At 40.0% G+C, this 20,318-nt stretch overlaps 1 protein-coding gene across 1 annotated transcript in view; it reads right to left on the reverse strand.

Annotated features, from left to right (window-relative positions):
* The window catches only part of LOC110968382 (cadherin-18-like), a 203,771-nt gene that overhangs the window by 80,397 nt on the left and 103,056 nt on the right, over positions 1-20,318 (reverse strand). Inside the window, exon 4 of the mRNA XM_051952957.1 lies at positions 267-434. Coding sequence (XP_051808917.1) covers positions 267-434 — 168 coding nt within the window. The remainder of the gene's footprint in view (positions 1-266; positions 435-20,318) is intronic.

A 20,318-nucleotide genomic window follows, 5' to 3' on the forward strand; every position in this document is an offset into this window, starting at 1 on the left:
GTCTACATCTCTACAAATGATTATGTTCTGTTGAAGGTAGAAATTGTTCACGGAGCTTTGATCTTTTCGAAAATAAAAGGCCCATTTTCCGAGATTAATGGAAAAAGCCGCCCGAGAGTCCAGACACATGCCCCTATTTCTCTGAGGGATTTTAACAGAAATAAAGCCTGAGCTCACCTGCAGAATAAAAGTGAAGGAAGAGCTGAAGAATAAAGATGAGGAACAATTGTTGACCTGCTGCTGTCGGTCTGGAAGGGATCACTTACTCTGTGGAAACTTGGGAGGGTTGTCGTTGACATCGGTGAGGGTGATGTTGACGGTGGTGGATCCTGACAGTCCTCCCACAGAGCCGGCCATGTCTTTGGCCTGGATCACCACAGCGTAGTGGTCCCTGGTCTCACGGTCCATGTTGGACATGGCTGTGCGGATGATGCCTGAATCAGAGATTAGGAGAGAATAATATGTCAGAGTTGGAGAAAACTGCACAGAGCAACAAGTGAAAAACACTCAGTGCAGTCAGTGGATTTACAACAGATGAACAGAGAACTATGGAAGCCTATTTCTTCTAGTTCAAAAAAAGAAACAATGAGTAGGGATGTCCGATATAGTTTTTTTTTTCCGATAACTGATATGCCGATATTGTCCAACTCTCAATTTCTGATTCCCATATCAACCGATACCGATATCTGTGGGCTGTTTAGCTAATTTTAGGTAACATCACATATCTCCTGTGGTGGAATTAACACATCATGCCTCATTTTACTGTGATGCCCCATTGGATGCATTCTCAGATGCAACGACGCTTTCAGATGGAAACATTGTCTGAGTAAAATAAGAAAACTACTTCAACCGAAGTTACAGAAAAAAGGATTTTTTTGTTTTAATAGTGTCAAACAACAGTTCAAACATATTGTTAGTCAGGCACAGCAAGCTTGTTACTGCAGCCAAAAATTCTCGTAATTACATATAGACCCTCCAACACAAACTTAAATTGTTACAGCACTAGCATGGTTTAAAACTACAAGAAAATGCAGGTTGATTATGATCAGATATGCTTCATGGTGGTCAGCACGTTAACACCAGGACAGTGTGTGGACTGACGGTGGCACAAACCACTGGGCTGCATGTTGTTGTTGTTGTTGTGGATGTTTTATGGATTGTCTGCTTAATTCATTCAGCTCTGACAGCTGCAGCTGTACCTGTAACTGACAGCTGCCAGACAGATGTCTCCTCTGAGACTAAATATAGCATTCTACTCAGAAATATATCATTCATTCACTGCTGCAGGAGGAGCCACAACACGATATACAGTATGTCTAGATTACTAAGTGATATTGTGATTACAAAAGGAGGGGACAAGTCACAATAAACAAAATATCAGCAGCATTTTATATTGATATTAAAACCGACACCAACGAATGAGGAACATATTTGAATACAGGACACAGAAATGCAAGCACTACCAGGTGAACAGCGAACGAGGAATGACTTAATTGTTTTAACTACTTCCATAATAACTGCTTGTTTCTGAGATCTTGTTTGAAAGATGACAATACTTCTTCACTCCCCTCAACTCTGTCTGCCTGTCTGGTGATTCTAGACTTGAACAGTTACTAAAATCTTTCAAGTACTTCTTAAAACTTGTGTTTTTACAATAGCCTGGTATCAATAACACCAGTTTGCTTTGGTCTCAAATGTCTTTATTTTTTAAATAGTTGGGTTTCTTTTGTCCTCTATATGTTTGGTGGTCTGATTTTATTTATTGTGCCATTGTGCAAACATAGAAGCATACTTTTCATTACTTGTCTGCATTGTCATTGTTCTTTCTTTTGTTGAATTAAAAGAAAAAGGGAAGAAGAAGGATCTTTACAAGGCATTCAATTCTGTCTATGATTGGTTTTTAAATTAGTTTTGATGATTTTAAATGGTTTCAGAGTTACCTACTGGGCAGACAGCAGCATGTGACCATCAGATAATTCAATGTTTATGAAAATGTGAAAAAGGTGTTCCACAAGGCTCAATCCTGGGGCCTGTGCAGTTTATTCTTTATACGACTGTCTGTGTCTAGGTGTAATGTGCATCTTTATGTCGATGATGTAGTTTTGTTCTGCTGGCTGGGTCCTGTATATTGTGCTGCTAAATCACTCCTTTTCTCAGTTACAAAATGGAATTCAGTAACCTTAAATTAGTTCTTAATGCGTCAATTCTCATTTCCAACTTTTCACTAGAGTCAAAAATATTGATTATGATAATCTTGTCATCGTGAATATCTTGGTATCTGGATCAATTATTGATTTTATTGCTTCATTTCAGACATGTCACAACACCATAAAGGCAAAAAGGAAAAGAAATCACGCAAAAAGAAAGTAGAATAAAGTTTAAAGTCTTAACCTCCTACATGTCTGTACATCTCATGTTTTACCGTTTCCTATTTGCTTCAGATTTCACACTTATTTACATAAGAAACCCCCAAAACACCTTCACTGTTCCACATTATTACATTTTCTGTCTTTTTTTTGTGCATTTTCTTAAGTTTTATTGTTTGTACTCATTTTGAGATCATTTTAAGCTCACATAACAAGCTGATAAACATCTATACTTCATGGTGGTGCGAGTGAATGCCTTAAAGTCTAAATTTCCTTTTTTTGATCCACAGTTTCCAGTGTTTTTATTTATTAACATCATTTGTCCAAATCTGATGACCAATTTATGACACAGAATCAGCTTCTTTTACAGACTAAATTACATCTCCCACTGCACTGTAGAGAAAGTCTTAATGAGGCGACTTTTCAGTCAGTGCTGGTGACATTATATCCAAGCTGAGACTCCTGAGCTGTTGAACTGTTCATCCCTCTGCTTTAAGATTTATTAGTGGACATAATTACAGCACTCATTACTGGGAGCTGCATGCTGAGGTCAGGTGATTCTCACTGTCTGCAAGGCGTGACTGACACTGGGTGTTATTTATTTACGCTATCATTTAGTGTGTTCCGTCTTTTAACATGGGTCCTTACTATAGAAGCTAAAATAATTGGATGATTGGTTTGGACTGCAGCTACTAGCTTGGAAAATCCAGCTTTAGTGTCAATCTATAACTGAGAGACTTTTGAAGTCTATGGGATATATCCCGCGTACATTTTTTTATTAAAAGTTAAAAAAAAAATGTTTTTTATGTTTATTAAGATCATGTCATTACAAATTACTTAATTATTTCTTATGGAAACAGTCACTTATTAATAAAAAATGACTGGATATCACTAAAATGTCAACTAAATAACCGTCTCAATTTAACACCAACCACCTTCTAATGAGCTAAACAATAATAAAATGAGCTGACTCAGAAATAGTTTGGATTGTGTTCTTTTATTAAGCTGATATGATCATGAGAGATATTTCTTTATAGGCAGTATATCAAATTTTATATGGAAAATAACAAATTAAATCCCTTTCCACTAAGTTCCCCGTTCCAAAAACACCTCTCCAGGAAGTGTGTTAATTCCAGATCACATGACCTGCTCCACATGATGTCATTTCCTCCTGAAGAAAAGACTGGCCAGACTCCAAGGCTTTCTGACTTAGTTCATATAAGGTTTGCTACAATATCTTTAGAAAGAACTTTAGATTTCAATTTTACTTAGTTGCATTTATAATATTTAGAAGAATCTTTCTCTAAAATGCCATGTGGTGTCTGGTTATAGGCGGCCATGTTGGTTGTAGGCCTGAAAACAGCAGAAATGTCAACTATGATACCTGTCAACTCCATTTCTAAAAGACCCTTTACTCTGTGCACCTGGAACCTGGAGTAACATGCAGAACAATCTGACGTTTCACTGTTGTTTTTTTAAAGATTTGTTTGGTCTTTGGGGGCAAATCAGGTCTTTAATTTCATCTTATTTTACTTCTGGAGATAAGAGGAGCAGCATTTTTCACACTCTCTGGTTAACTGTGTTGCTTTATCCCAGTTTTATTTTGGAAGATGCTATATTACTAAATCATTAGGTAATGATTAGTTATTGATCACACTCCTCACTTTTTTTTCCTTGGTGATTAACTCTGATCCAAACTCCGACAGCACGCACTTATTCAGTATTGATTGGTCTAACATTACTCTTTTTATGTCCCCTCCAGCGGCGCCTCATTTTTTCTTTACCGCCTCACCTTTACTTAACCTATTCCCTGTGCAAACACATTTAGCCTTGTTATTTTTATTAATGTGAACAGAGAAAACATTCAGCTGGCATATTTTCTCAGCTAAGTTGAAAGTAAAAGCTGCATCATGTTGAACCTGCTGCCACCAGCATAAAACACTCTAAATGAGGTCAGCGTGTGGCTGGATGGTGACTTTACAAATGCATTTTAATTATCCCATGTGTCGTTACTCATTCCAATCATTTACCCGCATGCACTGACACGCTAATATACCAGTCTGTGCTTCTTATCATTCGTTGGGTGCTTAACATGTCATAGTTCTTCTGCCACAAAATGAAGTATTACACACAAATTCTGGGATATTTAAATGAGAATCGGCCGCCAAAGCAGTGATCCAAAAGACAATGGGAGGTTTTATCCCGAGGAAATAATCCTGCATCGACTGCTGCTGAAAATCCCAAAGGAAAAATGAAGAGGTGGAGTTCCTCAGTCAGCATTCTGGCTGAAGCATGAAGGGTGAAGCGTGTATTACACATGTAGAAGCCGGAGTGATCGGCTGCAGAATAAGAAAAAAGATGATAATATGATTTGGCCACAGGGAATTGTAGCTCATTTTTATAGCTTCTACTCTACACCAGATGGTAAACTACTCGCTCACACACACCTGCACACACACACACACACACGCTCCTCCATATAACACATGCACACACACCAGCAAACACACGGAATGAAATAACCAATCATGTTGTGCAGATTGCCTGTTTTGGAGCACGCTGCTGAAACTGAGGATCTCTGCGCTCTCACAAAGTGAAAATCAAATTGATTTAATATATTTCTATATTTTCTCATATAAATACAGTATTGCAGTGCAAGAGCTCTAGGGTTCATGGAACAGGTTTTCCTGCATGAAGGACATCAGCCTCCAATCACAACAACCGGAGATGGTTCCTGTTGGCTCATTCCTTCCTGCTCCATGTTACAACGCCTTCACAAACCCACATTTAAATTGTCAAATAAATGTATTATTCTGCCACACGAAGCCAAAACACAGGAGCTACATCCATCCATCTGTTAGCTACATGACACTGGGTTAGAGTAAACCCTGGACAGGTCCCTATTAGGGCTGGACCCGAATATCCGAATATCCGTTCGCTACGGCGGCATTTGGATATTAATTTTGGCATCCGAATATTCGTTACCGGGCGAATATGCGGCGTTACTGTCTTCCCTCCACCTTCGGCTCATATCGGCTCATCCCGTCCTGTGATCACATAAACATATACACATATGTCTATGTGATCACCCCTCCTGCCCCCAGACGAAAATATTCGGAGCTCGTCTCTTCCCTTTGCCATCGGCCCACTTCGGCTCATCCCGTCGTGTTCGGCTCATCTCGGCTCCTCCATTCATATTTCTTACCACCACCCGAATGTCCGGGTTGCTGCAGACTCTGACGTCACGCTTCACTTCGTTGCATAAACACAAGACAAGATGCTGAAGATGTCCGCTGTTTGGGAATTCTTCAGTTTAACTGAAGACAAAACGAAGGCAAAATTTGGACCCGGGACACCAGACGAACGGATCCGAATATTCGGGCCGTCTCTGCCACAAACCGCCGCCGCGCACAGCTACAATAAAAAAAGGAATATTTTAACTGTAATTTCTATATTTGGGTCTTACAGAATTAAAATATATAGTTCACTACATTTTGTCAACAGATTCTCAGTTTTATTTTATTTATTATTTTACAACGTTTGACCTCAAAATAATGCTATTTACCATAGTTAAATCTGCAAAATATGTAATTATTTTAGAGGCATTATGTTAAAAAAAAAAGTAAATTATGGATTGAAAAATGGTTAATTATTGATTTTACAAATACATTCCTGTTTTGTTAAATTACAAATAATGTATATTAAAGTCACAGAAACAAAGTAATCAAACAAAGTTAAAAAAAGAGTCCACATCAAGAATCTGTGTTTTAGAAAATAGTAATTTATTCTTTAACACTGTGTGACTGCAGTGTATTTAAATCAGCTACAAATATTATCATTCAACAGATATTTGCTGTTAATTTGACTTTTTTTTAGTTACATTAACTCATTGTTTTTTAAATATATTTTATTCTGGTAACCTTGCTGCCAGATTGCTGCGTTTTTATAACCCTCCTGCATCTCTTTAGGCTGTGAAAACCCACACAGGCACAGGAAGAACACGCAAAGTCCACACAGAAAGCCTCAGCTGACCAGCAAGGTCCAACACAGAACCCCGAAATGATGACATTAACCTCTGCTCCACCTCAGTAACTACACATCGGATCCATAGAGAATATAATCCATAGACATTAGCATACCAATAAATATGTATGGTTTCCACGTAGGAAATTCACAGAATAAAAAACTGCATCAACTGCACTCCAAAAGCAAATTTTCCCACCTTAAGGCAAGAGCTAAATCTTTGACAATACAGTTGTGCTAATCATTTAACAAACCTCGTCCTTTGAACCCCGACTCCGACCTTTAATCGTTCACTAAATGCCTTTATTCAGATATTAATCTTCTTCACAAGGCCATCAGTTACTGCTCCTTGTCTTTATAAACCAATGTTCATCGTCTAACTCTTATTTATAAACATTCATTGGTTGGTTTTGCATAAAAACTCAACAACAGTGTTTCAATGTGAACCCATCGGGCTGCAGAATGCTACAAAAGGTAAAAATGTTTTCTTATGATTATCAGTCCACAGTAAAGCTGGAGCAACAGCAAAACCTGAGTTTTAAAGAGAGAAAACCAATTATTCCCCTGTTTACATGCTGCTGGTTGTGAGGCCTGCAGCGCTACAGGATCTGACACGATGAGCTGCTACCACCAACGTGCAATTTACTGTTTTAAACATGCCTTTTGCCATTGTTTACAGGCCCTTTAAAGGAGCCATTTTAGAGTTTTGTTTGTGCAACATGTCTGCTGTCAGCTGGGCAAACAGACGCCGATGGACACGTCCGTCCAATGCAAAAAGAAGAATGTTTCAGTCTGAATTATTTCAACCAGCTTTGGTCGCATTTATTTCAAAGGCCAGGTGCGGCTTCTGTGGGTTTACCGTGCACTGCTTTGCTCTGTTTGTATTTCTCCCTGCAGTCTGCAGAGTGGGTAATAGCATATTACATTTAGTCCATTACATGTACTAAAGTAAGTGGAGTAGCTTCAGTAAAGCATCACTTTTATTTTTACACGAGTGGAGCTTCAGTTAATGAAAACTGTGATCTCAGTGACTCTGACCGTGGCTGACAGGCTGGTTTAAGTATTTCTGTTACTGCTGCTCTCTGTGCTGCTTGTTGACGAGAGCAGAGGATGACCTGACTGGTTGAACCTGACAGGAGGACTACAGTAACTCAGGTAACACTCTTGTTGGCCAAAAACAGAAGTCTGGGGCGGCAGCGGGCAAAGAACCACCAAACTGGACAGTGGAAAAGCAGAAAAACATCACCTCGTTTGATGAATCTGGGTTTCTGTTCAGGCTGCAGATGGTGGGATAGAAATTTGGCATGAACGGCATGAGTACATGGACAAATGGATCATAGGTTCATGGACTTGTTCAAGCAGCTGGCGTCATGGTGAGAGGAGCGTTTTCTTGGCGTTGAAATACCAACAATCCTGACTTGAACGCCGCAGTCTGTCTCAGTTTTACTACCAGCCTCCTGAGTCTCCAGAACACACTTGATTGTCAGTATGAAGGTGGCTTTTCAAATAGCAATATAATATAACATGAAATAGAAGAGCAGACTTTATGCTTTTTGGTAATTTGGGATAGCAGGGAGGCCTAGAGACGCTGTAATTTAACACTGATCCCACCGGTTAATTGTTGAGAATGTATTAAAAACTCTTCTAATCTGCTTTTCCCCTCTCCGTCGCTTGGATTCCTGCCAGTCGCAGGCCTGCACAGACTGTGCTGAGCTCTGCTCCACATTCACTCGGTTGTTTGTGAAGCCTCAGGTATTGCCCTGTGGACCTTGGCTTGATCCAGAGGGTCTGGTGTGCAGCTGGTGCGTATCCAAGCAGATCCACCATTTGTCACTGACGCCCTTGTTGACATCCACTGGAGTTTTGTGGCTAATTTTACTGTTCTTCCTTCCACGGTAAGGCACATAAAGGATGGTTCCTGTTTATTTTTGCATGGTATCATAGATTCTTTCTGCCAGTAATAAAGACATTGTACACCATTTGTTAATTAGGAACGTCGCCACGCAGCTAAAAGAGTAAAATGTCATGTTAGATTATCTGGATAAACAGTTGTCTTGTTTACAACAGGCCTAATTGCTCTTGGTTCACTGTGTTTCTCGATCTAAGCAGCTGACAGAAAGAATGGCAAAATGTCGATAACGGTTTCAAGTTACAATAAACAGGATTAGTTCTCTGCTATTCCCTCTGACTTCACGCTGTACGTTTCTTCCCAACCGCCCACACACACCACTCCGAATGACATTTACGATATAAAACCAGATTTTACTCCAGCTTATTTATCATACTCGACAACCCACAATGCATCAGAGCTGATGTAATAATAAAGCTGATATACATTCAGGTGATTGAATGTGCAATAAAAGCCCATGAAGCTCACACAACTCCCTCAGTAGTGGTTCCCATCGCAGTCTTCTTCCAGTACTTAAAGCTGAGATGTGAAGAGCTGCAAAGAAGAACTGATGGAGGCTCTAATCTGTTAAGTGCTGATTTCTGAGGACGCAGAAGGAACGTCAGGTCTTCCTCTGCTGATGTGCACCTCATCTGAGCCAGTTTCATCACAGAGTTTGATGTTTTAACTTTAGCCAAGTTCTACAGTGTCCTTCTCCAGACCTACCATGCCAGGTGCTCACCTGCCAACAGGTGCAACTTGGGGGTCAGTCTTGCCCAAATACCCTCAGGCAAGAGGAGGAGCTGGCTATCAGACTGGTGCTCATCTGCCATCAGGACACTTTTGGACAATCCTCTCTACCACCAACAGTTTGACTGTACATGAAAGTTCCTAGACAGTTTTCGAATTGACTGAGTTTGATGTCAAACTAACAATTAACTGTCGCTTCTCTCTACTGTCCTGCCTGGCTCTTGCCATGAAGATGATCTACAGTAATATGTACTATGTAGTATGAATAAGAATATGTAGTAATATGAATTAGTACAGTAGTTGATTAGAGCTGTGTGCAACACAACACAGGATGCAGAAATACCACCATGTAAGATTTAACAAGGCTCACTCATTACTTGAAATTTATCTACACTACTGTTCAAAATCTTGGGATCACATACAAATGTCCATGTCTTTGAAAGAAAAGCATTTTTTTTCCAATGCAGATAACATTAAATGAATGATAAATCCAGTGTAGTCATAGTTAATGTGGTAAATGACTGTTCTAGCTGTAAACGGCTGATTTTTAATGGAATATCTCCATAGGGGTACAGAGGAACATTTCCAGCAACCATCACTCCTGTGTTCTAATGCTACATTGTGTTAGCTAATGGTGCTGAAAGGCTCATTGATGATTAGAAAACCCTTGTGCAGTTATGTTAGCACATGGATAAAAGTGGGAGTTTTCATGGAAAACATGGAATTGTCTAGATGACCCCAAACTTTTGAACGGTAGTGTTAATATATGGTGCCAAAAAGCATTTGGCAACAGTCAGAATGAAAGAAAGTCCTCTTCACCAGGAAGGACAAAAAAATACTGTTTCTCCTAATCAGACCAGGTTTGAGCCAGTTAGTTTTTCAGTTATCTGTGTAGCCCACATTGTTTTCTGGACATCATCTCAACAAGCCAGTGGTTGAATGATGACATGAGGCCGTACATGTCATCGCTGATCAGATATGGCAGGTGTCCAGAGAAAATTACAAGTCCAGCAAGTTAGATAATGACTTCATTTTGGTGGCCTCAAAATGCCTCAATCAGGTGTTACCACTTCTTCGCCAGCAGTTTCAGGTGAGATTCAGTTTCACCCACTGGGGCCCTGAGAATGCAATTAACTGTGGTGGCTGGAGTCTCTAACTTCACATTTCTTACTATGGAGCTGCCAACTAGCAGAGTGTGTTTGTCAGCAGGTGTGTTGCTGAGTGGAGAAAAAGTACTGAAACATGAAATTGTGGCGGGGGGTGAACCACAGGATTCTGTTTGGCACAATGCTTCTTACTTACAGCCACCCAGCCGGTCTGGCTTCCTGGCAGCTTGTGATTTGCCACGGGGCGACTAAGCGGAGCTTTGCTAAGTCGATCTGTATCGGCTAGTGTAGCCTGATTAGCTACTGCAGCTAATGGGTTGTTTAATATGGCACAGAGCTGCACTTCCAAGTTGCTTGTAGGTTTACGAACAAATTAGTTTTGTAGCATGTACCACTGCTGCTAAAAGAGGCAGGCGAATAGCTAAACACAGCACGGGCAGAACTCTTTGCGAAGTAGTTAGCTGCAAAGCTAGGACCTAAATCACCTCAAACACCAGCAGGGCCAAGACAAATCTGAGAGACTTTTGAAATCCATGGGCTATATCTTGAATACACTTTTATTAAAAATATAAAAACAAATGATTTTTATGACATTTATTGTTTTTAAGTTGTTTTTTGTTTTTTACTGTGAAGGACTTTGGTCACCCTTTGGACTGTTGGAAAGGCTTATACTAATAAACTAATTGATTCATTCATCATTCTGATCCTGTCTTTAACAAATTCCATCTTTTATTTTTATTTATTTATATTATTTTTATTATTAAAATTATTAAAATGTCAACTAAATAATTGTCTAAATTTAATACCAAACACCTTCTAATGAGCTAAACAATAATAAAATGAGCTGATTCACAAATAGTTTGGATTGTGTTCTTTTTATTAAGTTGAGATAATCAGGACAGATATTTCTTTATAGGCAGTATATCAAATTTTATATGGAAAATAACAAATTAAATCCCTTTCCACTAAGTTCCCCGTTCCAAAAACTCCTCTCCAGGAAGTGTGTTAATTCCAGATCACATGACCTGCTCCACATGATGTCATTTCCTCCTGAAAAAAAGACTGGCCAGACTCCAAGGCTTTCTGACTTATTTCATATAAAGCAGTCAACAGGTTTACAACAATATCTTGAGAAATAACTTTCAGTTTCAGTTTTACTCAGTTTTATATATAATATTTCGAAGAATTTTTCTCTAAAATGCCATGTGGTGTTTGGTTATAGGCGGCCATGTTGATTTTAGGCCTGAAAACAGCAAAAATGTGGACTATGATACAAAAAGTTCCGCAATATTATATTATAGCACATGATGAGATGGAGACAGGAAACAGGAAGTGATGCGATATACCTGACAGGAAGTAGTAAAAGATGGATCATAAAAATCTGTTCAGACTTTCTACTTGGAGATCCCAAAACTCTGCATTTTCAGTTCTGTTTTTCTGACAGTGTGTTCTTTACCTGCTTATTTCACTTGTAAATAAAGTAAAACAAAAACTTGATCTGAACTGGAGAAACTGAGCCGTGCAGCTGTGAGCATCAGCGGTTGATCTCATTATTCAAGTGTCAAGTATGCTGAGAGTTTCACATACGTCTGATGGCAATTACTGGAATACAGCAAGCAAACACAAACTCATTTATATAGCAATAAGTATACAACAACATATATAAGGATGGTCTGTTTTTGCCTGTTGGTGTCACTTCACAGTGAAAAGTGTTACTTTTTCACGTCATGTGTACAACAGTAAAGCCAATAGCAGAAGCCTGAAGGAGTGCAGACCAGTCAGAATGACCTCACTTTGCAAAATGTCAACACTTAGAAGGTTTAAACCTAAACTGGCTCTAACAAGGACAGAATTACCACAACACAGACACGCATACGCACAATGCACATGCACAGATGTACACACACTTCTCCCACATGAGAAGCAGACAGCGTTTAGCCTGAAGGCTCTGCTCCACTGCATTACTCGCTTCACAGGCTTACAAAGCACAGAGCCATCTGCCCTTATCAGCCCCTTTAGACGGAGAAGAGAGACACGGCGCAGGCTGGCCAGGACAGGCAGCACACATTATGCACCTGTATCACACAGAGTGACCAGGACAGAGACATTTATAGACTGGCAAAAAGAAACGCAGAGAGAGAGAGGGTTGTTCATGAGAGCGAGGCAGAGAACAAAGGGATGCACAAAGTGTTTGAAAATGAGTGGAAGGCAGTGGTGTGAGAGGCAAAAAAGCTAGAGGGAGTGGAGGAATTCTGTGTTACAGGGACGAAGGCAGTGATTAACTTTCCTCAGCCAGGGATGAAAAATTGGCACACTTTCAGACTGCTGGAAATAGTTTTTTTCTTTCTTTCTTTCTTTTTTTTTTTTTTTAAAAAAAAGACCAAATCCAACATTTTTGCACCAATTCTTCCTTTGATTGGATGGGTCCTTTGGATCCCAGACTGCAGTATAATCCCATCTCCAGCCATTTAGACAGAAAAACCGGCCTGCACCAGCACAGATCCAGAAATGAGAGCAGCCCAAATAATAGGAGGGTTGTAGGCAGGAAAACACATTCGATGGTGAATATTGACATTATGAATGCAGCTTTCCTTTGCATGTCCTCGTCTCATTTTTCACTGTAATCCCTCACACATAGACAGGGGAGACTGAGGAAAGGAAGGCGGATAAGAGGAGGATATTTTTCTCTGCTTCAGCCTTAGAGACAGACAGAAATCAGAAAGCAGGAGGAGGAAAGCCAAGCTAGGCATACATATTAGGGTTCAACAGATGTGTTTGCATTCACAACCCCAGCGGATCGTATATGCCAGTATTTGGCTTCCTTAAATTTGACCAAAGCAACCTTTCAGCCTTTTCACCTGAATAAAAGTTCAACGGAAAATTGCTGTGACTACTGCTGTGAACATTTAAAAAAAGAAGCAGCACATATTGGACTTTATCTGTCTTTTGCAAGCAATTAGAGAAGAAATATTAGAAGTAGTAATTATCATTGAAGGAGAAAAGTGACAGGAGTCCTGCTGGTGTCCCTCAAACCACCAGAGCTCAGTGAAGGGAGGAATGACAAAGGAGAGCAGAAAAATTAGACCCAAAAAATGCTTGTACCTACTTCAGGGTATGGAGACAGAAAATAGCTTTGTCGCCAAACACTGAAGAAAGAGCAATCAGACATGTGCCTCTAACCCACTCATATAATGTTTGGAGCAATCCTTTCTGAGTGCCTGGACCTGGAGAATTTTTGGTAATGAATCTTATGTCCTCTTTTAATAATTATCGCTACTCAAACAGGCTCACTTCTTGGTATCACAAGTGCCAGGGGGGCAAACAAAGATGACTGGGGTTCCAGGAAAAGTCCAAACTAAACGTTTATCTAAAACAACTATTTGACAGAAATCTAAAAATCCAACAGACGGCTCCTTTGGTTGTAGGCGGGGCAAAACCACGAAGGCGGGGCAGCTGACGGTGTTTAACTGGCGCTCAGGTTTTCATAATACAAATCATGACATAGGAGGAGGAGCCCATCGCCGTAACAAGTGTTCATTACATAACGTTTCCAGCAAATACCAAAGGTCTAATATTACATTCAGGTCTGGTGAGTTTGGAGGCCCCTGAACTCATCGTCCTGTTCACAAATAGCATCTTAGATTACTTTAGTTTCATGACATGGTGCATTACCCAGGTGGAAGTAGTCACTAGAAGACGGCACACTGGCGCGAAAATGGATGTACAGTTGTGCTCATAAGTTTACATACCCTGGCCAAATTTGTGAAATATTGTCCTTTATTTTTTAGCAAATGTGTTTGTTAATGGAAACATTTTTCTTTCATTTAGGGCTGGTGTTCAGACAAAGCTATTTATTGTCATGCAGTTGTATTTGCTCTGATCATTCATGTTTTCATTAAAGAATGGAGCACATTTTACAAATTCTGCCAGGGTATGTAAACTTATGAGCACAACTGTACATGATCAGCGACAGGATTCAGACAGACTCTGGCTTTCAAAGCACGACTGCTGGTGTTTAAAGGGACCAAACAGACACAATCACACCACCTGACTGTCAACACAAGGCAAGTTTTGTCGACAGATTCATGCTGTTGACGTCAGATTTCGACAGACGCCATCTGCAGCCTCAGCAGAAATGGAAATTCATTAGCCCTGACTACATTTTTTTCCTTCCAATTTTAACTGTCCAGGTTTGGTGCCCACTGCAGCCTCCAGAGAAATGTGGAAAATTGCTTCCAGTTTAGTGCCTTTCCCCAAAGAAGCTGAAAAAATTGTATCAATCTTTAGACTCAGTGTGAGACAGTTATATAATTATATTGCCTTTTTGGGGCTTCTCTCATAAAACTGCAGTTTAAAACACTGGGACAAAGGTTTCCTGTCTGTCTGGGATTTTCTATTATTACATTATGAATGTGTAATTTTCCAATAACGGGCTGTTTTTATTTCAATTTCCAAGACTTCACCTACTTATTATTTTTCATTTTCTGCAAAGGATGGTAATTACTGCGATTTGAAGAAATTTGTGCCTTTGTAAATAATAAATGACTGCCCGGGCCGTCTGCCCCTTTGTGAATCCTGCCTGCAAAGCTCTGATTGGCTGCGCACGTTTGACAGTCGGTTATTAGAATCTGCTGGAAAAAAATGCTGGCGCTGGGAGGCTGGCCAAGCTTAACGTTTTTATAATCAATTCAGGTTGAGAGTCTGCCTCATAAAAACAGCATGAAACTATAATCTGTCATGTAATAATATGTCAACCAACAGCACTGCCATCACGTCTTACTGGAAGTGGGTCATTTATATCCTACACATGCTGCGGTCTGCCTACGCAATCTGAACCGTGGGAGCGATGAGAGGCTGGAGAGGGAGACAGCAGTGGTCAGTTACATGAGAATGAGCAGTTTGATCCTCTACTGTACGGGATGCACCTGAGCCCAGGAACCATATGCCACACGAGGAGCAGGACTGGTTTGTAAATGCGGACTTTGTGCGCATGATGGAGTGCCACATATGGCCATGAATATGTTGCAGTCGCATGTAATTGACCGGATATGTGACATGTTTATACAGTCATGGAAAAAATGATCAGACCACCCTTGTTTTCTCTAATCTCTTGTTCATTTTAATGCCCGGTACAACTACAGGTACATTTGTTTGGACAAATATAATGATAACAACAAGAACAGCTCATAAGAGTTTAGTTTCAGAGCTGATATCAGACATTTTCCATGGTTTTCTTGATAATAACCAAAATCCCTTCAGTTCTTCCATCGGTACTATGGCATTGTTCTGCCAAAAACAGCTTTTAGGATTCCATGTTTTCTTTTCTGTCTGTTTTAGTCTCATGATCCACACAGGAGTTAGTACTGATTCAGAACCATTGTTTCTGATGTCTCTTCATGCTCTCCACCAGCTTCTGATCACAGCAGCCCATTCCTGTTGCATGAATTCAAACTAGCTTCCTCTGTTTTTGTCTTGTGTTCGATAACTTTCCACAAGTTTTCTGTTGGATTTAGATCTGGTGATTGAGCAGCCAAGGTATGGTTCCAGTGTTCTGGTTCTCCATCCATGCTTTAACTGACCTTGTCTTGTTGGAAAATCCAGGCATTGGAGGCAGGAAAGAGTTTTCCAGCTGATGGAAGAAGACCGTTTTCCAGAGTAGCCCCAAACATGACCTGGTTCATTGGTCCTGTTCCACCCAGACTGAAACTCCCCCAGATGGTCACTGATCCACCCCCATGTTTTACTGTAGGGGCAGACAGTCTGGTCTGTAGCTTCTCCAGGCTTCCTCCTAACCAGTAAGTTGGATGGAGTGGACATCAACTGAAAACTGGATCCATCCTTGAAGAGAACCTTAGCCCAATCATCAAAAGTCCAATCCTTGTGATCCCAGCAGAGAGTAACCGGGTTTTCCTCTGCCTTTCCTTGATGAAGGGCTTCTTCCTGCCCTGTGGGACTTCAGACCAGCTTCAACAAGTTGCTTTCCGACTGTCCTTGCCCAACAAGTCCCATTTCTCCACAGTGTTCGCTCACCTGTCCACTCACAGCTGCACCTGTGTTGAATAAGATGCGTCACTTTAAATAGTGACTGAATACTTATGCAATCAACTATTTCACATTCAATATTTTTCATTAATTGACATTGCTTGGCATGAAAGAGTGTTTTTTTTGTAAATTCTTCTGATTCAGTGATGAATCAGTGAAAGGAGAAAACCTCCTTTTACATGCACTGCATGTAAAGTGTGGCATTTTTCCATTTCTTCCACTGTAATCTAAAGAAAAATCACTACTCAAGCTGTGTTTGATAAATGAGTAGCCTCAAGAATGGCTTTTTCCTTGCAGGTAATTAAATACCTGTAGTTATGAAAGAAAAAGGCAGGAATTACAGTATTTTTGTGTTGTGAGCTACAGCCTCTGATGTAAGGAGGAGTCATTGTGTGATTTGGAACCTGTAAAGATAAATACTGTTTGTGTTTTCCAAAAGTTTGAAATGCTATTTTCACAGACATTTGTATTAAAAGCAAAGATCCAAATTCAGAGTCAGCATAAATGTGATGGTTCCAAAAGACTGGGAGCAAATTGGAAATACTTTTATTTTGAAATAATTTTGGTTTCAATGCAAACAGTTTCATTCCAGATGATAATATCAGCTCTTTGCCTTTGTGAACATTCTAAACATGGCTTTTCTTTTCTGATTCCCTCTTCACACGGATTCAAACCACAAGATGGAGCGAGTCTCTGAAGGATGCAGTGCTACTTCACCTTGGCCAGGGGCAGGTGTCCAACTCCCATATTCCCACCACCATGTTTCACTGTGAGCTCCTCTCCCCTGTTTGTCTCCTCACACTCACCCTTCTGTTATACTGCCACAAATCTCTACCTGGGATTTATCAGTAAACAGCCACACCAAGCGTTTGTCCTTGTGTCCCCTCCTAAGGAGTGGTTTAGAGATGCTACTCGTCCTCTGAGACGCTACCACACAGACTTCTCCTGACAGGACTTTTGCTGATTGGAGTCTTGTGTTCTTTATTTAGTATATTCTGCATCTGTGAAGCTGCTGCTTTTCTAAAAACCCTGCTGTATTGATCTTCTGATGGTGCGCTCACTTTAGGTCTGCCAGATTGTGTTTTCAATACAACTCATCCAGTTTTCATGAAGTGTTTAGAGGTCCATGCACTGCCCCCTTAGCAGCCTTCAGTCATCAGAAAGACCTTCTTTGCTTAAAATAACAATGTGACTTCTGACACTATCACTTAGCACAAATGTCATGTTTTCCACTTTCAAAATGCTTTGTAGTGAGCAATGTTCTGCAGGAAACCAGAGGCATTGACATACTGAACAATACCTACCTGGAAGAGATAAAGCTGAAAGAAATGTGACCTCTAACAAAGAAGCTACCGTAGTCTGTGACATACATTTCCTTTAATTTGACTGCTGAAGTTGAAACAGTGTGTATTTTTGAAATGTTTTTAAAAATGTATCCACATCTTGTCTTTTCAAATGTGTCTCAATCCTCAGACTTAGATTATCTTTACGTTTACATGAAGATATGACAGATTTCCAAAAGGAACTGAATGTAAAGATTTTGCTGTGTCGAGATGGTTCTTACTTTTCTTACTTCTTGCTGTCATTTTTCTGAATATGCACACTTGTGGTGTCTGTACATGGATGTACACTCAGCACAACATGATCCAGCTGAAATCCTACACACAAGTAAGACATGTTTGTTTTAAAACACGATAAAATAACATGTCACACTGTCATGTGTTGATAATATAGTTTCTGGTTTTGTTTTACTAAAGAAAATGTTGTATTTAGTTCCATTCTGCTTGTTTAAATATCAAATTCTGAATCTACAGCTGGAAATACAACATGGAGAAATGAGGTAGTGTTGCAAAAAATACATGTTTGGTCAAACTTTTGTATTATATTTAGTAGTAACAGTAGAGCCTGACTCTGCCCACGAGAACTCTGCATTGGCTGGGACTGGCCAGAAGGCAGCCAGACCAAAAATCTGAAAAGTTTCTTATTTGAATTGATATGAAGGGAAATCCTCCAACGTTTGAGAAGCCCTCCTGCACCATACCCAATCCAACTCCGGCATTCTGATTCTCCAGTACTTCATTAGGATTTATCCCTATTACTTAACACAACTCTGCAACAAGAACAACAACAACAAAACCCACGGTGCATGCAAGCCTCCCAACAAACCTCCACTTGGCTTTCCTTTCCTTTTGTCCCTTTATGTACTTTTAGAGTTTGCATCTACAGTAGGTGTATCTGCATGTGTCATGGTCAGGAGAACAGAGAGGAGAACCCAACAACAGCCTGAACCAGGCAGGAAGAGTTTATCTTCCAAACTCTTCTCAGCTGAACTGCTCACAAATTATTCAATACAGGGAGGTGGAGCACGTATGAAACGAAAGTGCACGACTTGACCTTTCAAACAGCGCTAGCTGTTTGTCTGAGCAACAAAGAGGTGACGAGTGTAATAATTTTGACTTTACATTCAGATTTAATCACAGCTCTGCAAACAGCTCAGCATCCATCTCCACACCCATTAGACTTGTTTGAATTACTCATGAACTCATTATTGCACAGATGCAGAACCAAAGCTTTATGGATGCTTGTCATGTTTTTATCCTATACAATAAGAACTATGCTATGAAGACCAAACACTCTCCTGCAAAGTAATGTCTTTAGTAATTCCTTCTCCTACTTTCACTCTCCTCCTTATCAGCTGATTAACCCATGAAGCCCCGATCATTTCACAGCGTACTGCAGACCAAAATAAACAGCACCCTTTCCAATGACACTGCTTATTTCTCTGTAGGACAAAGTGCTGCTGAGTACAGTAAAAGTCTGCATTCTCTCCAACATAGGGCTGACACTAAATCACACTTTCCATGAAAATAAAAACCAAATAATGTATTTGCTTTTTATTGCAATGATTCTCAAGTTATTGTTAAAACAGGAGCACAGCACCTGCATGCCAGAAGGCTATGAATATGATGAAAAGATATCTCTACTGCCAGCATTTTATGTTAAGTTTCATGTAAAATGACAGCAATTTTATGACTTTTGTGTAATACTGGATAGTATGAAAAAATCTGCAGATATTATCATCCCAAATGATTGAAGAACAAAAAAGACAAACATCCAGCATGTAGTCCTTCTAATGACAAATAGTTAAAATAAAGGTTGAGAAACTACCTTGAAAGTGAAATGTTCTTGTGAAATACTGACAGTTTGCATGCAAGGAGGTGAGCGCTGTCATTAAAATGACGAATTCACCCAAAGGATCAAACAGGCCTGGCTTATTGCAGGACACAAATCCTCAGCAAAACTTTCCATTTTCAGCATGTGGACTGCTGCTCCCTGTGATGAGGGCTTTGAAAACAGGAACACAGATAAATGAGGAGAATCACACCTGGAATATGCACTGCTAACGGCAGACTTTTACCTGCTGCATCCAGTGAGTCAGACTTTTGTTAAAATCAGCCCTCAGGGCCCACCTGACAGCTTGTAATTTAGCTAACTAAGCTACATTGGTATTCATGACTTTATGAAGAACTGATCGATATACAGATGTACATGACGGCTTTGTTTTTCACCAGAGTTCCAACTTATGGTAAAAATCGACTTCCGTAGATCAGTAGGAACAGAACTCTGATGTAAATCTAAGACCTCCTGTACAGAGAAATCCTTGAGGACAACCTGAAACCTACTTCTTGGTATATTTCTTTTAGAATAGAGCCAAAGCTACACAGAAATGGTTTGAAGACAACAAGGTCAAACTTCTGGAGTCTCTGAGTCTGAGCCCAGACCTAAATCTAACTGAGAATTGTGTAAAGTGCAATTTCCTACTTCAGTTGTATAAAACTTCCACTGAAGCAGCAACAGGAAGCTGAGACGTTTGTGTTACCATGGCAACACACAGAGGAGGAGATGCTGATGTTAGTGACATACATGGAGTCATTTTATCAGGGGAAGCTTCTTTAAGTGACATTTTATTAACAGGAAGGCGTGAGAACTGTTTCTGTGCACAGTGAGGCAGAACACTGCAGAGGAAAAAGTGACAGTAATCAGCCTCAGTGCACTGGAGAAATAAGTAACATTTGGCAGACAGAATTGTTTTAATTTATTGGACTATTACAACATTTTTTAAAAATATGCAGAGAAGGAAAA

This window comes from Acanthochromis polyacanthus, chromosome 9 (assembly GCF_021347895.1).
Source record: "Acanthochromis polyacanthus isolate Apoly-LR-REF ecotype Palm Island chromosome 9, KAUST_Apoly_ChrSc, whole genome shotgun sequence".
NCBI lineage: Eukaryota > Metazoa > Chordata > Actinopteri > Pomacentridae > Acanthochromis > Acanthochromis polyacanthus.